The sequence below is a fragment of the Cervus elaphus genome, chromosome 14 (genome assembly GCF_910594005.1).
Source record: "Cervus elaphus chromosome 14, mCerEla1.1, whole genome shotgun sequence".
NCBI lineage: Eukaryota > Metazoa > Chordata > Mammalia > Artiodactyla > Cervidae > Cervus > Cervus elaphus.
In genome coordinates, this window is record NC_057828.1 from 52,267,302 (window position 1) to 52,282,652 (window position 15,351).

At 60.7% G+C, this 15,351-nt stretch overlaps 1 protein-coding gene across 3 annotated transcripts in view; it reads right to left on the bottom strand.

Annotated features, from left to right (window-relative positions):
• PLCH2 (phospholipase C eta 2) overlaps positions 1-15,351 on the bottom strand; it is a 65,769-nt gene that overhangs the window by 7,788 nt on the left and 42,630 nt on the right. For all 3 annotated transcript variants that reach the window (XM_043924326.1, XM_043924324.1, XM_043924327.1), the window contains 13 exons: positions 14,351-14,594; positions 14,016-14,145; positions 10,565-10,735; positions 8,541-8,634; positions 8,185-8,388; positions 7,835-7,955; positions 6,017-6,188; positions 5,526-5,633; positions 4,331-4,489; positions 1,417-1,503; positions 985-1,067; positions 539-636; positions 67-249 (listed from right to left, as the gene is read on the bottom strand). In XM_043924326.1, the coding sequence (XP_043780261.1) occupies positions 67-249; positions 539-636; positions 985-1,067; positions 1,417-1,503; positions 4,331-4,489; positions 5,526-5,633; positions 6,017-6,188; positions 7,835-7,955; positions 8,185-8,388; positions 8,541-8,634; positions 10,565-10,735; positions 14,016-14,145; positions 14,351-14,594 (1,854 nt within the window). The remainder of the gene's footprint in view (positions 1-66; positions 250-538; positions 637-984; positions 1,068-1,416; positions 1,504-4,330; positions 4,490-5,525; positions 5,634-6,016; positions 6,189-7,834; positions 7,956-8,184; positions 8,389-8,540; positions 8,635-10,564; positions 10,736-14,015; positions 14,146-14,350; positions 14,595-15,351) is intronic.

Consider the following 15,351-nt stretch of genomic DNA (forward strand, 5'->3'; position numbering starts at 1 on the left):
CGGAATCCGGCCACATCCCCGTCGCCGCCCCAGCCGCCTTTGCTGCCCCAGGGCCCAGGCACCCACCCATCTGGCAGCCGGCGTTCCAGAAGGGCTGCGGGTTGTAGTTGCTGGAGTCCACGCGGTAGGAGGAGGGGTAGATGCGCGAGAGCTGGTGCTGGTTGAAGCGCAAGTACTGCGCCGGCTTCTGCTGCAGGATCTGCTGAGCCTTGGTCTCGCTGAAGGAGGACACCTGCCAGCTGGACGCCACTGTGGGCCGAACGGGCACCGTTAGGGCACCGGGTCTGGGAGCAACCCCCTCTGGACTCCGCCCCAGTGGCCCTGCCCCTCCCCGGGCCCAGTTCCCAATGACCCCGCCCCTCTATGGCACCGCCCACATCCATGGCCACGCCCCGGGCCCTGCCCCCAATGGCTCAACCCCCACGGCCCCACCCCAATGGCCCAGCCCCCGAGGGCCCCCAGGGCCTTGCCCTGTCCCCATGCTCCCATCCCAATGGCCCCCGCTCCTCCCAGGGCCCCACTTGTAGCGGCCCCTCACCCTCCGTCTCCACGTCGTGGGTGCCCACAGACTTGGTGTACTTGACCAGGTCCGAGAGAGCCCGAGACAGCTTCATAGTTTTCTTCTGCCGGGCGGCCCTGCGGGAGGGGGTTGTTGGGGTCAGGACCTGGGTCGCACTCCACCCCTTGAAGTTCTGGGGAGCGTCCATCAGGTACCCACTGTGCCCGAGTATTCCAGGGCTCGGGTCACACATGGATGCACTGAGAGGGGACGCTGGGGGAGGGGGCAGGTGCTGAACCTACGGAAGAGCACCGACCCTGACCAATCCTAAGGAGCTGCCGGCCCTGCACCCCGGGGTCCCTGCCTCGGACCTCCATGCCCCCTCTGAGCCTGCACAGCTGACGCCTGCTGTTGCCGAAACAACGGCCTCAGCACTTTCCACGCAGCCATCTCTTCAAGGGCTGAGGATGGAGGTGGGCACTGACCCCCGGCTCTGGCTGCCTTGCGAGTCCAGGTCCTCATCCCCCTCCTCCACACTGGCCGCCTTCTTCAGCTTGCTGCTCTTTTTCTGTGCAGAAGCAGGGCAGAGTCAAGATGGGTGGAGCCTCAGGCTTGGGGAAAGAAGGACCTGCTGACCTGGGGTCCTGGCACCCACGCTGCAGCTGGGCCTGCCCCTCCTCTGCAGTGCCCTGCTCAACCTGGGCCCCGGAGGACCTGAGCTCTGGGCATTGGCCACTGTCGACCGAGGGAGGGCCATCGAGACACCTGCTTCATCCAGCCCTGACCAAGGCTCCACACTTGGCACCTGTAGCCCGAGAAGGCAGCCAGGAATCCCAGGGACCCTCAGGGCTGGAGAAGCCCCCACCCCACCTCTGGGGGACATAGGGGCAGGCTCCCTGCCTGGGAGCCCGGCAGACCTTGCGCTTGGAGAAGCTGCCCACGAGGAGCCGGCTGTTCCGACGGCTGGTTCCGGCCTCCTCCCCGATCTCCACGTCCTCCTCGAACTGGAAGCAGAGACAAACAGGGGCCCAAGTGAGCCCAGCCTCCGGCCAGGCCAGGGGCATGGGCAGGCAGCTCCTCCCAGTGACTCCTTCCTGGAAGAGGAGGAGCTGAGAGGGGCCTGGAGGAAGGGGGTAGCTGGACCTTGGGCTGGCCGCTGTCCCAGGCCCTCAGGAGGCACAGTCACCACCCACATGGGGTACAAAGAGGCGGTTGCCAGGAGCAGGGGCCTGGCTGAATCAGCTCCCCACAATGTCCCGCTCTAAACTCACCAAGTGCCCAGTTCTGATTCTTCCTCATGGATGGTGATTGCATAATGAATACCATCAGTGTGTCTGGAATATTCCGTGGAGTGCCTGCTTATGTAATCCTCGTTCGAGGATCCCAAGCTCAGGAGCCCTGACCTGCTTCTCACAGCGGCAGAGGTATTACCTCCTTAGACAGTCCCCAGGGCTGTAGCCATCCACTGCTTGCACTCGGGGCTGCAGCGAGACTCCTGAAGCCACAGGACTGAGCCTCCTCACCACCATTTACAGAACACACATGTGGGCAGCTCCCTTCCCAGCCCCTGCCCCCTTCACCAGGCAGGGGCCCAGTCCTGGCAGCACTGTGGCCTGTCCACCTCTGTCATCTGTCATTGAAGCCCAAAGCTGTCATCCATGAAAGTGAAAGTCACTCTGTGGTGTCTGACTCTTTGTGACAACATGGACTATACAGTCCATTGAATTCTCCAGGCCAGAATATTAGAGTGGGTAGCCATTCCCTTCTCCAGGGGATCTTTCCAACCCAGGGATCGAACCCAGGTCTCCTGCATTGCCGGCAGATTCTTTACCTGCTGAGACATCTAGGGAAGCCCATGCTGAAGCTCAGTTACACCCCTGGAGTGCCCGGTCCCTGAGGCCACTCGCTGCAGCCACCACCAACTGCCCTCCCCCAGCCCCTTCCACAGATGCCCCCACAACCCTCCCAGGTTTGTTCAGGGTGTGCCTACCACACCATGGCAGGAGCTGGTTTTGAAGCCGACATTCCCTGTCAGGGAGGGGCTTCAGCCAGGTGTACACACCCTGCGTGTGAGCTTGTACACACACCCCTGGGGGCACCCCTGCACATACTCCTCCCTCAGTCCGCTGGCCTCAACCAGCGGATGAGCAGAGCCCTTCAGGTCTGGGTTCTGGTCACCAAGCAGGGAGCCTGGAGCTGGAGCGAGGAATAGGAGGCCCTCAGGCCCAGCAAAGAGGGGTGGGGACAGCCACAGGCCCATCCCCCCAGATGCCTTCTCTGCTCACGTGCTAGAGAAGGGGCACCTGGCTGGAGACACTGCCTGCAGTGTCAGGAGGCTCCCGGGAGTCGCCCCCCCCCCCACCAATTCTGCTGCTCTTCTGACCCCGGTCCCCTCCTCCACCCCCCAGGGGAGTCCTGTCTCCCACCGGCTGGCAGGCTACATGGAGGGGTGCTGGCAAAGCCCAAGCTGCAGACCCTGGGTAACGGAGGTGCTCAGGAAACCCATGAGCTGGCAGAGGTGTGGGAATCTGTGTTCACCGTGTTTGCAGCCAGCAAGGCTGACACACTTCTTGGCTCTTTAACCCTCGCCTGAAACCCCATGGTCACCCAGCATAGCAGTCCCCCTGAATCTGGGCACAGAGCAGAGAGGTGCGTGCTGGCCCGGCATCCTGAAGAAGTGCTGTGGCCAGGGCCGGAATCCGCTGTCACCCAACCCCTCCCCTGGCACCCCAGCTTGGCAGGGAGACAGCACCCCTCTCCGTCCTCGGCGGTGGGGGTGTGTGGGCAGCAGGGCCATGTCAGCCCCTCCCACCAGCACACAGAGCTGGATGTATCTTGTCTCGAAAAATGGGGTCTGCAAGACCAAATGGCACCCTCCTAGCTCTAGGGCCAGCCACCTTGCCCATCACAGCCCCCACGGGTTTCCCCCCAGACCACTCTGCTGATGTGACCCCCCTCCAATGTCGGCCAGTCCCGCCAGATGGCACCACAGCCGCTGGTCCTGGCCAGCCCAGCCTGGCCCCCAGGCTTTATGTCTGCCCTGACAGCCCCCACACTGTTCTCCCTGCGAAGGTACTTCCCAGAGCTCAGCTGCGCTTCCCTGTGAGGCTGGGGGCCTCTGGGCAGGAGGCAGCTGGACAGCTGCCAGGACTCAACGCTCTGAGCTCCTCCCAGTCACCACCAGACCCCCGAGGCCATGCCCAAGTCCTCTTCTGGGAGGAGCTGGAGGTGCCTTGGGGGCTGCCATCCGCTCCTGCCCACAGGTGGGGAGGGTGGAGGCTAGAGGAGTTGCCCACAGACCTCTGGGGACAAACTGTCAGCCATACACATGGGGAGGCCCCACCGTGGTCATCTGCCTTGTGACACTGACGGCTGCAGGTGTCTCAAGAAGAGACTCCGAAGAGCCAGGTGTGAGCTCCTGGAGGACCCGGGGTGGATATATGCACCAGGGGCAGTGTATGTGCGCATGGGTGTGTGTGTGTGCAGATGTAGGTGTGTGTGTGTGCAGGTATGAGTGTGCAAGTGTATGTAGGTGTGTGTGTGCAGGTATGAGTATGCAGGTGTATTGTGCAGGTGTGTGTGCAGGTGTATGTAGGTGTGTGTGTGCAGGTGAGTGTGCAGGTGTGTGTGTGCAGGTGTGTGTGTGCAGGTGAGTGTGCAGGTGTATGTAGGTGTGTGTGTGCAGGTGTATGTAGGTGTGTGTGTGCAGGTGAGTGTGCAGGTGTATGTGTGCAGGTGTGTGTGCAGGTGTGTGTGCAGGTTGCAGAGACCTCACATGCCAGCCCCTCTCCCAGCTGCAGGCAAGCCCCCTCATGGCCTCTGGGCTCTCACCTTTTTGGCCTCTGCCTTGTGCCCAAGTTTGCCAGGTGGGGGCAGCGTGGACACGGTGAAGTCGCTGGGGTCCTCGCAGTCCCGAATCTTAGACTCCTTCATTAGGGAATCCAGTTTCCTCTTGGCAATGTTTTCCACACGTTTCCGGTTGGTGGAGGCCTGCGAGAGGCAGACAGCCAGCTCATTGGCCTTCATCCCCAGCCTGCGGGCAGCAGTGTGGACAGCGTCCGGGGTCTCGGCAGGGTCAGCGCCACCCCACCGCTCCTCTCACACTTGGCACTGACCACAGGCTCACTCCTGCATCACGGTGCTGGTCCTCACCCCCACCCTGCTCCCCCCGGGGTGCACAGCAGGTGTGCAATTTGTCCTGGGGCCCCAGATGGTGCCAGCAGGCTCAGGCCCATCTGATTCCAACACCCGCCTCCTTCAGCTGCACCACGCTGCTGTGGGACCCGCAGACGAATCACGGGCGCCCAGCTGCCACTATGCATGCGCTCGGGGCAGCTCAAGATCGGAAACTGACCACTAGCCGCCTTGTGTCTGGAGGAGATGAATGGGGGTGGGGAGCAGCCCCAGTGTGGCAGGGTATCTGGGCACCCCCACACCCAGGGTACAGTTGGTGCAAAGGGGCCAGTGCAGATGTAGGGTTTACCGTCTCCTCGGGCCAGGCAGGGAAATGTGCAGGCCCACCCAGAGCCAGAAGAATCCACTGCCTCAGGGCTTTCTAAAACAATTAGCCAGCAGGGCCGAGAGCTCCACACAATTGCTTTCTCAACCGATGGCCCCTCAGGGAGAAATAATACCTCAGCAGCGCCCAGAAAAGGGAGGATGCTAATTAGAGGCCCCCCCACCTTCCCAAGGCCACCTCCCCATGGCCCACTCCTCTGCTGCTCGAGGCTGGTGCTGACTCCTCAGCCTCTCAGCACTGCCCCAGTCTCATGATGCTGGGAAAAGAGGTGACAGTCACTCACTGGGAACTCGGGATTTGTATCCTGTGGGGGGGTGGCTGGGCAGGGGGGGCCTCCTGTGGCCCAGGCCGACTGCATGCCCAGCAGCCTGGCAGCTGTGCAACTTACCCTCAAGCTGCCCCATGCCCCTCTGTCCCTGCTGCCTACATCCCACAACCAGGCCATGAGCTGGCCCTTCAGGGCTGTGGCTCCCCCATCTGGGAAGAAGGTCCCCCCTCCTCACTCACATCCCCATTGAGGAGCTTGCAGTCCTCATCGATCTCATCTGCGCTGTCCTCATCAGACACCTCGCCCTCCTCAGCATCCTCGCTGATGTTGGCTGGGAGCTTCTTGCCCTGGGGGAGCAGGTGGGCCATGAGAGGGGCCCTGTGGGAAGTGCTAGGAAGCCAGTACCCACAGGAGCAGCAGCTAAGGGTGGGTGCCTTTCCCAAGCTTGTTTGTGGCTCTCGGGCCAGGGGCAGGGCCAGCCCTGCAGCAGCATCACAGGAGGGACATGCCCTGATGTGCATGCCAAGGGCCCAAGGTTGATGGACCTCCCTGGGGAGATGGAGGCCAGGGAAGGGGCAGATCTTGTCCTGACCCCTCAAATCTATCACAGATGGTGTAGAACCCCAGCCAGTCTGGAGCGGGGCCCTACCCTGCCCTGACCCTGGGTCAGAGGTCGGAGGTCAGAGGCTCAGCAGGATGCTGGCGCCAGGAAGGGCAGGCAGGGTCTCACCTTCACCAGGATCTTGCCCTTGAGCACCTGGGGAGAGGGCAGCATGGTGGCATCCTCGCTGCTCACTGATGACAGGTCCAGCTTGTCCCCAAGAATGTCGGTCAGATACTGGGCCATCTTCTTCTGCTGGATGACACTGCAGTGGTTCTCGATGGACAGAATCACTGGGTACCTATGGCCCCAAGATGGAAGGAGCAGGATGAGGCTGGGGGAAGGCCAGGTCCCACCATGTAGGACCACAGGTCACCTGCAGCACTGTATGAGGAAGGGGGTTCTTCACAGGAGCCCAGGAGAGATGTGGCTGCCAGCCACTCTGGGAGGGTGAGGACTTTTCCCTGTGGCCCAGCAGTTAAAACTCCACCTGGCGATGCAGAGGATATGGGTTCAATCTCTGGTCTGGGAAGATTCCACAAGCCTTGGGGCAACTAAGCCCACAGGCCACAACTACAGAAGCCTGAGTGCCCTGGAACCTGTGCACTGTAGTAACAGAATCCACCCAGTGCAGCCAAAAAGAAATAAATAAAAAAAAATTTTTTAAAGCAACTGAGTGTGGAGGATAGGAACCAGGAGACCTTGAGGGTAGGTAAAGAAGGCATGTACTTCTCCCCACAAGAAAAAAATCAAAGGCAATTAGAAACTCCAGGAAAAACAAAAGGAAACATTCAAGCAAATCATGAAATGGGGTCAAAAGAACTGAGGTGGAATTTGGAGCAACGGACAGACTGTGAGAAAGATTCCCATTCACCGAGATCCTGGAGACCCTGTCCGGTGTGTGGCCCTGGGGCCCAGTGTTGGCCCAATAAGGAGGGAGATGCAGTCTGGCACAGCTATGACCTGCATGGTGCAGGTAAGGAGAGCAGTGTGGGCATTTTTGTAATAGTCTCTTCAGTTGTTTGATTTATTCTTTTCAGTCATGTGCACAGTTACTTGGATTTTTGCCAAAAGGCAACATAATCCTTTTAGAAAATGTAAGTGACCCCAACCTAGAAGTCACAAACTAGAGCAAGAGGCAGGTGAATCCTGTGATGCAGGGAGGCAGGGCCTGGGGCAAAGGTGCTTCTCTCCTCAGTTCTCAGGCAAGAACCAAGTGCCTGTAAACATGATGCTGGCATGGGAGGTGCGGTCCCTGTCCTGAGACCCCAGCAGGCCCCTGGCTCTTTGGCAGATTCAGGAGACCTGTGTGTCCCAGCCCCACTGCCCAGGATGCCCCTGCACCTGCAGTTCCAGAGGCCAGGCTGTTCTGCAGAGGGCCCCCATGCCCACCCACTTCCGAGACAGAGCCTGGGCCAGGTCCTCCCAGAGAAACCCCTCTGTTTCTAGTTCTTAAGTCAGCCTCCTTCTCCTCTTCATTCAATTAGCTCTTCCCTCGCCTGCGAGCCTAGCTGATTTGGGGTAACCAACAGTGTGGGGAGGCGGTCTTCTATTTTCAGACACTAAACTGGATTTTGTTCAATAGTGTCTATAGCCACAGCTGAGTGACAGCAAAGTGAGTCTGGATGCCGAGTAGCTTCTTAAGGACAGTCAGTGCTAGAGCCACTGTTGGAGGCGTCTGACACCTGGTGTTGCCACCAAGTGTGTGGGGGCGGGGTTGCTGACACACACGCCCCTCCCAGCCCTTGCTGCTCTTGCATGCACCACCTCTCCCCTCCTCCACCCCTTCCCTGCCCCTCATCCTCAACAAGAAAGCCCGAAACCAGCCCCGCGGCCACTGCAACCCCTGCTGCCCAGAAAGGACATGGGGGAGGGGCAGGAAGAACCCCTTGATTCCCTCCCCAACCTACCCCCCCCGGGGCCAGCCCCCCAGTCCCAGTCACTCACTCATTCTTGATGAAGGCGTACTTGTTGATGGTCTCAATGACGTCTTTGAAGAGGATCTTGGAGGTCAGCGTGTAGCCATGGTGCACGATGGGCTCCCCATCAGGCCCGTCCCAGCAGTCCACTGCAGGCAGGCAGACCTCAGTGGGTTCCAGGGACTGGACCACCAAGGCCCAGGGACCCACAGCCCATGGGCTCCAACTGGAAGCAGTCTTCTTGCTCCGCAGTTAACAGCAAGAGAGACCTATGCCAGCCCCTGCCAGACACAGGGCTCCTCGGAGAGGCCAGCCCACAGCCAAGGCCCGGCCCCCAGGGCGGAGCAGGGGTGCAGGGTCCCGGAGCCCAGCACTTACCCTCCACGCAGCGGCAGCCGGCCTGCAGGACCCAGGCGTACATATCCGCCCTCGACTGGGACATGAGCTGGTCGCCCACGAGGTAGGTGTTGTGAGACGAGGTGATGAAGTAGTGGCTCAGCGGCCGTGTCATGTCCTGGTGCACGCAGTGGTGCTCCGGGTTGAAGATGTCACCAGCGGGGCTCCGCGTGTAGTTGGTGAAGCCTGTGGGGAGGAGTGTGGGGGGGCAACAAGGGGTTTAGACCCCGTGTACCAGTCCCGCACTGGGCTCATCTTGAGACCACCCACCCTCAAGGCATGTGGCCCCCTTGGCACCCCACTGGCCTGGCAGCACAGCCAGGGTGGCACCCACTCACCATCAATGCCCATTGCCCCTTTACTCTTGTTCTCTGGGCAGGGTTCAAACTGCTCAATGATGTCGCGGCAGCTCTCGAGGGTCACGCCCGTCATCTAGGCCAGAGCAGGGGCTTGAGACCAAGCTGGCCTCAGGCAGCCCCTCGTCCTCCTCCACCACGGCCAACCCTCCCACCCCACCTCTGACCACTGCATCGCCCAGGGGCCAACATGGCGTGGCTGAGACTCTGCTCCTTGTAGTGTGCTCACCCCACCAGGAGGCTCACTGGCCACCCCTAGTGTCACAAGACTTGGGACTCGATGGCCAGCAGAAGATAGAGGGTCCCCTGTCTTTGGAAGAGCTGGCGCTGGTTGAGGATCCCTGACAGGGGGAGGGTCTTTGGCCTCATCAGCTGGGCCATCCCCAGCTGACGCCATTCTGGGGGTCTCAGGACCCCCAGGGTGCGCTAGCAGGAGTGAGGCCCGGTATAAGAAGGCACAGGAGGGCCAGGATCATGTCCCATCTTGGAGGAGCGGAGGGGGCTCACCTGGCCCCTCCTGCCATCTGCCCAAGTCCCTCTCAAGAAAGTTGCACACAACAGCGGAGCCCAGGTGGCCCCATGTCAGAGGCTGAGCGATTCTTAGGGCCCCACAGTGCAGCTCCCAGGAACCCCCAGCTCTTGGAGACAGGCCCACCAGCAGGGCTTCCTGGACAGCCCCAGGAATCTAGGGCAGGTATGGATAGTGGAGTGGACAGATGGGGTCAGAGCTTGGAGCAGCTGCAGACCCAGGAGGCCAAACCACCCGGCTGATTTGGGTCCCAGACTGTAGGGAGAGTTGTGGAAAGCTTAGGGCAAAGGTCAGGGAGCAAGGGGTCAGTGCTGCCCTTCCCACACTGGGCCTCATTCCCTTCCTCCACCCCCAGGTATGCCAGCTGTTGGGACAGTTGCCCCTCAGCCTCATGCCAACACTGCCCACAGCCAGCCTGGTACCCACCTCTCCTGCCTGGGCAAACCCCAGTGTCCCCATCAGCAGGACAGGAGGGAGGCCTCAGCAAACTGCGTGATGGTAGTGGTGGGGGAGGGGACCCAGGAGCACAGTGCGGGGGGCAGCTCCCCAGGTCAGGACACTGGCAAGAGGTCCAAGGTGACCACCACCCAGACCCAGGATGAGTCCACAGCCTCTCCTGGTTCCCAACACCCAGCCCCTAGCCCTTCCCAGTGGCGGTGACCCCCAGCCCATCACCATGAGCCGACACTGCACATGAGGCAGGTGGGATGAGAGCCCTGAGCAGTTCTGGGGTCAGGAAGTCTGACCCCAGAAGGGCAAGGCAGCTGAGGCCTGAAGGTTACCCCAAAAGTAGCTCTGCAAGGGTCCCGGGAAGTTACAGGCCCGGACCTTGGTCCCCATGGCCTTCTTCCACCAGCCTGGGGGCAGTGTCTATGCAGTCTGTGTCTGAGCACCCCTATCCCCCACCCCCTTGGTGAGTGCTGTCTCCTCAGAGGATGCTGACCTTCCCCTCCCCCTCCATGGACTTCCAGCCTCCATCCACCAGAGCGGGCAGCACCTGGCCTCCACGAAGACCCCTGAGTTTCAGGTCCCTGAGCTTTAGTTAGGCAATGCCCCTTGGAGGGATGGAGCTGCCCAGGGTCTAGGACAATGGGCAGGCATACTCAGCTGGCCCCCACAGGCACCCACACGTCTGCTGGACAAATGTTTGAATGAGTTGGCAATGGGCGCAGAACCCTGGGGGTGTGAGCCCAGGTGGGAAGGCTGGGTCATGGATCCTAGGCCAGGAGATGCTCAATGCTAAAGTCGGGACTGTGGTCAAGCTCTGGGCTGGGGCAGTCAGAGCTGAGCTGCCCTCCTTCCCCACCTGCTTGGCGGCGGCATGGCTGATGAGAGCCTAGGCAGGTCCAGTACATGGGCCTCAAACACCAGGCTGGTGCCCACCCTTCTCCCACACTGTGGACAGGCTCAAATGCCCAGGGAAGCTGAGGGGAGGCCACCTCGACCAGGAGCCTCGCTCCTGCTGGGGTGCCCTCACCTTCTGCTCCACCTCTAGGAAGCGCAGCAGGTCAGCAGCGTCCAGGTGGTCCTTGTGGTTGCTGTAGGTGAGCATGAGCAGGTAGAGGTCCCGGCGTGTGGACATCATCTTGTAGAAGGCACAGAACTCCTCAAAGCCGAGTGTCCCCTGGTGGTCATCTGTGTCCGCCTCCTGTAATGCAGCGTCTCTGCGTCCCCTCATGTCCCATCCTGGGCCTTGACCGAGAAGAGGCCTTCAAGCCCCCCACTCCTCAGGCAACCCTGAGTCAAGAATCACCTTTCCCCCTCCCAACAACACTGCCTGTATCACAGGCTCCTGAGGGGCTCATCACGCTCCCCAAGCCCTACAGCAGCATCCTCACTCTGCCTCTCCCACCAAGAAGCCACCACGTGATCCATTAACACAGATCTCACCCCACTGGCTCCTTCTCTAGCCTTCCAAAGTCAACCTGCACCTGAATCCGGCAATGTCCTCCCACCTGCAGCCAACAACACCCACCCAGTGCCCATACTGAGTTGTGATCTGTAATCACAGTTGGTCGCCCATCGATTAGAAAAGCACAGGACTGCTGGGCATGCAGCAATCCCTGACTTCAGCCTCTATAGCAGCAATGACAGGCCCCTGATCTCAGCCACTGTCCTCACTTTTCTCAGAGAACAGCTTACATGATACCCACAGGAACCCCCGCCCCAGGCAAGCCCACTGGGCTGCTAATGAGACCACAGGCTCCTTCATGAATCCACTAGCTCAGGAAGCATGCACTGAGATGTCAGACTCTGGGGACACCAAGAGTCAAGGCCGGGGCAGACTCAGAGGACAAGGGTACTCAGTAACGAAGTCTAGGCTGCCCAGAGGATGCCAGAGGTGTTATGGGGCAGTCAGGCCCTGAGTGCTGAGGTCAGGTCCTTGGCCCATCGGCCGGGGTGGGGGTGGGGATGTGGGGGGAGGTGACTGCCTGGCAAAAACCGACACCAGGTTCAGCACCATGGACAGCAGTGCTCGCCAGCCCTGCACGCAGTCTGCACGTCTTTCCTCCTGTGGCCACACTATCTGGGATGGCTGGAAGCAGGCCCCTCTGAATAAGGAGAATTACCCACAAGCCAGGGGGCTACAGACACCCCCAAGTCCCCGGACCCAGAGAGAGCGGGGCCCTCGGGAAGTCTGGCCCTGCCTCTCCCGACCCTGTGGCCTGGCACCAAGGTGGGCGTCCAGTAAGCCTGTCTCCTTCCAGAACCAGGCACCCAGATGGGGGTGCCCATGCCAAGGCTGGAACAGGACCAAGCCCAGAGTCACCCGTACTGAGGCCAGCAGATGCCAGTGAGGACCCCGTGTCTGCCTGGTTTGAGGGCGGCCCTGCGTCCAGAGCTGGCAGGACACACCCTGGTCAAAGGGCCTCTTGGGGACAGAGCTGGACTGGGAGCACTTCCTGGGGCCGAGGCTGGAGCTGGCAGGAATGCCCATCGGCTGAGCGCCCACCCACAGGGTCACCTGGCCTCTCTGTGGGCTCTGAGCTGGGCAGCACACTCATGGCATGACTGAAAACCCTTTGGGATGATGAGGCCCTCTGGGCCCAAAGGGACTGCCCCGACCCCTGGGCCCGAAGAATGCCTCCCGATGTGGTCCTATGGCCACTCTCTTCTCCACAAAGGGAAACCGCCATGGCTGAAAGCACACGCTGGCCGGAGCCGCGCTGCTGAGCCAGGCCTGGAGCCGCCCAGGGTGCTCATCATGCAGGAGGCCCAGGGGCCACACCGGCCTCGCCCACATTCCACTGTTATTTTAGACTTAATGAAATTATGCTCAAGCCTCTCTTTACCCACCACACAGATCTATCCTTTGATTAGGGAAGTTCCAGGCAGTAGAAACAACATTGAGATTTCTTGACAATAAAATTGATGTTAATTATCAGTGTGGCTCTGCCTGGCTGGAGGTCAGCCCTCTTTCCCTGGGCCCCCGAGTGCCCATGTAGGGCCCCACGCAGATGGGCCAGGAGGCCCAGGTGCTCAGGGAACACCGGGGACAACAACCACTGGGGGTAGAGCTGCACTCCTGGTGACAGCCCCCATTGGACTCTCTCCAGATCCTTACCGGTCCTTCTCTCTTGCCAGTCCACCTCTCCAGGTCCTTCTCAAAGTGGTCTGGACAGTGCCAGACACCACCTGGCCTGGGGCTGCTCAGGGGGCTCTGCATGGGCCCCTCTTGTGCCCAGAGGAGCCGGAGGTGTGGGCTCCCTGGAGTTCCCAGCAGGGACATTTTCAAACCAGGACTTGACCTTAAGGTGCCAGGAGCCTGTGCCCACTCCATGAGGGGCACTCATCTCTCATCCTGCCTCTGAGGCCGATCTGAGCCCTGTTGCCTGGCCCCTGGCACAGCCTCATGTTCTGGAAGGGACTGCAGACACTCGAGCTGTCCTGAAGCAGAGCAGGCAGAGAATGGGGTGGGGGTATGGCTCTGCAAACCTTAGCCACCTGCCGGTTCCTAACTGCCCAGGCAGGCTCTGTCCCTATTGGGCCTTCAGGATGGACCATGTGAGACCCCCAGTCCTCAACCAGCATCTGAGATCATCCAACTCACCAAGCCCCTGTCCCACCCCTGCTATTTACACAGACCCACACACTCTGAGCTGGCCAGCTCCCCTCGCTCCAGCTGAACATGACCTCCTGTCCATCACAGGAGCCCAGGAGGGAGCCGCCAGGGCTTGTGCCTGGAGGGGCAGCTGGCTGTGTGTGTGCATGTGTGTGTGTGCATGCATGTGTGTTCATGTGTGTGTGTGTGTGTGCACATGTGTGTCTCTGTGTTTGTGTGTCTGTGTTTGTGTGCGTATGCATGTGTTGCATGTGTGTTGGGGCATGGCACCTCATTCAACCTCACAGAACCCTTTCCCCGGCAGCCACCAGTGAGACAGCAAGTCCTGAGTGAGGGCAGGCTTTGCTGGCCCAGCCCCGCCCAGAACCAGGACCCACTGACAAGGCCTGGCTTCCTCCTCCATCCCAGCAGGGGTTCCGGAAAGAGAGAAACTCATTACAGACAATAAAGGCAGCTGCTCAGCTGAGGACGCATTTTCAAAACTGCTAACAGCAGTGGCAGCGGACCACAGGGGAGGCGGCAGGTGACCAGCGCTGCTGCTGCAAGGCAGGGCTTCCACCCGCCATCGGGGCTGGGGAGTCGTGGGGCGGGGTGGGATGAGGGTACAGGCCCTGTGAGTGGTTTCCTTTGCCGGCCAGGCACCCACCACATGCCCAGTCCATCGGCCAGGGGAGGCCCCGGGAGCTGCTTCAGGGAACCAGCACAGCCAGAGGCAGCAACTTGGGGTATCTGACTGACCGCCCCGCAAGGGTCCAGACCAGCTGCTACCTCGCTATTTGCTTCAGCTCAGACGGCACCGCCCAGGACCCTCTGCAGCTCAGACAGGGTGGGGCTGCTCCCGACACACACCTGGGTCTGGGCTTACCTTGAACATCTGTTTCACCCTCTGCCGGGGCAGGTTCACGTTCAGCTTGTGCAGCAGCTGCAGAACCTCGCCAATGCTCAGGCTGCCGTCCCCATTCTTGTCGGCTTCATCAAATGTCTGCTTCAGCCACTTTGGGGCCAAGTTAGGGACCAACGTGGGTCCAGCAGGGCCAGCCATACCTCCCCTCCCCTCCCATTCCCGGGCAGGAAGGCATGAAGTACCCCACCCCAGTGCCCCTTCCCCCAAACACATGAGCCAGCTGGGGTGGGGAGACCACTGAGGTGGACAGCAAGGGTGCGTTCTGGGGCCCTCCCGCCCGCCGCACGCGAGGATATTGGTCCCGGGTGCGCTGGCGGCGGGCCAGGCTGTCCTCATCGCTGATGCCGGCCATGAGGTAGCGCAGGCCCGTGACCCAGGTGCGTGCCTCGTCGCCACTGGGTGAGACCAGGTCCAGCGACTCCCGGTGGCTGCCATGGTAGATGCTGAAGCAGCAGTTAGGGTCGAAGCTGCCGTCAGGGTAGCGCTGGAAGATCTCCGACTGCCGCCCCTCGCTTACCTCCTGGATGGAGTCGATGGAGACTGCAGAGGTGGGGGAGTGCAGCATGGTCATGGCCCTCCCCAGGGTTTCCCTCTTGTCTGAAGCTAGGGGAGGGGACATTTCAAGGGGCCCTTGGTGTTGCTGTTCTGTCGCTCGGTTGTGTCTGACTCTTTGCAATCCCATGGACTGCAGCACCCCAGGCTTCCTTGTCCTTCACTATCTCCTGGAGTTTGCTCAAATTCATGTCCATTGAGTCAGTGATATCACCCAACCATCTCATCCTCTGCTGCCCCCTTCTCCTCCTGCCCTCAATCTTTCCCAGCATCAGGGAAATCTTTCCCACCCTTGGGGAGAAAGAAAAACCACAGATATGCTGGAGCTGATGAGCTCACCTCTTCCCCCTCCTCTCTGACTCTGGGGTCTGCCTTGCCTGCCTTCCCTCTGGCCATGAAAGAGGTCCATTCTCCCCAAGAGAAGGGCTGCCTTCCCCCGGTCAGCCACCCTGGGTCTGTCCTCTGCGTCCAGAGTGAGGAGAACCAGACAAGCCAATTCCATCTGTCAAGCTCCGGCCAGTTGCCTCTCATCCTGGGAAGGCAATTGCTGGCCAGCACGGCCGAGAGCCTGCAGCGACCTCTGTGATAAACTCTGGCGCCAGCAGGTGGGGGCTGGGGGTGGTGGGGTCCCGCTTTGCGTGCGCCAGATCAGGCTGCAGGAAGAATTTCATTACTGGCCACAGCGCCTGGAGCTCCGTGGAGTCTGTGTTCAGAGACTGAATCCTCAGGAAGAGATGAGCTCAGA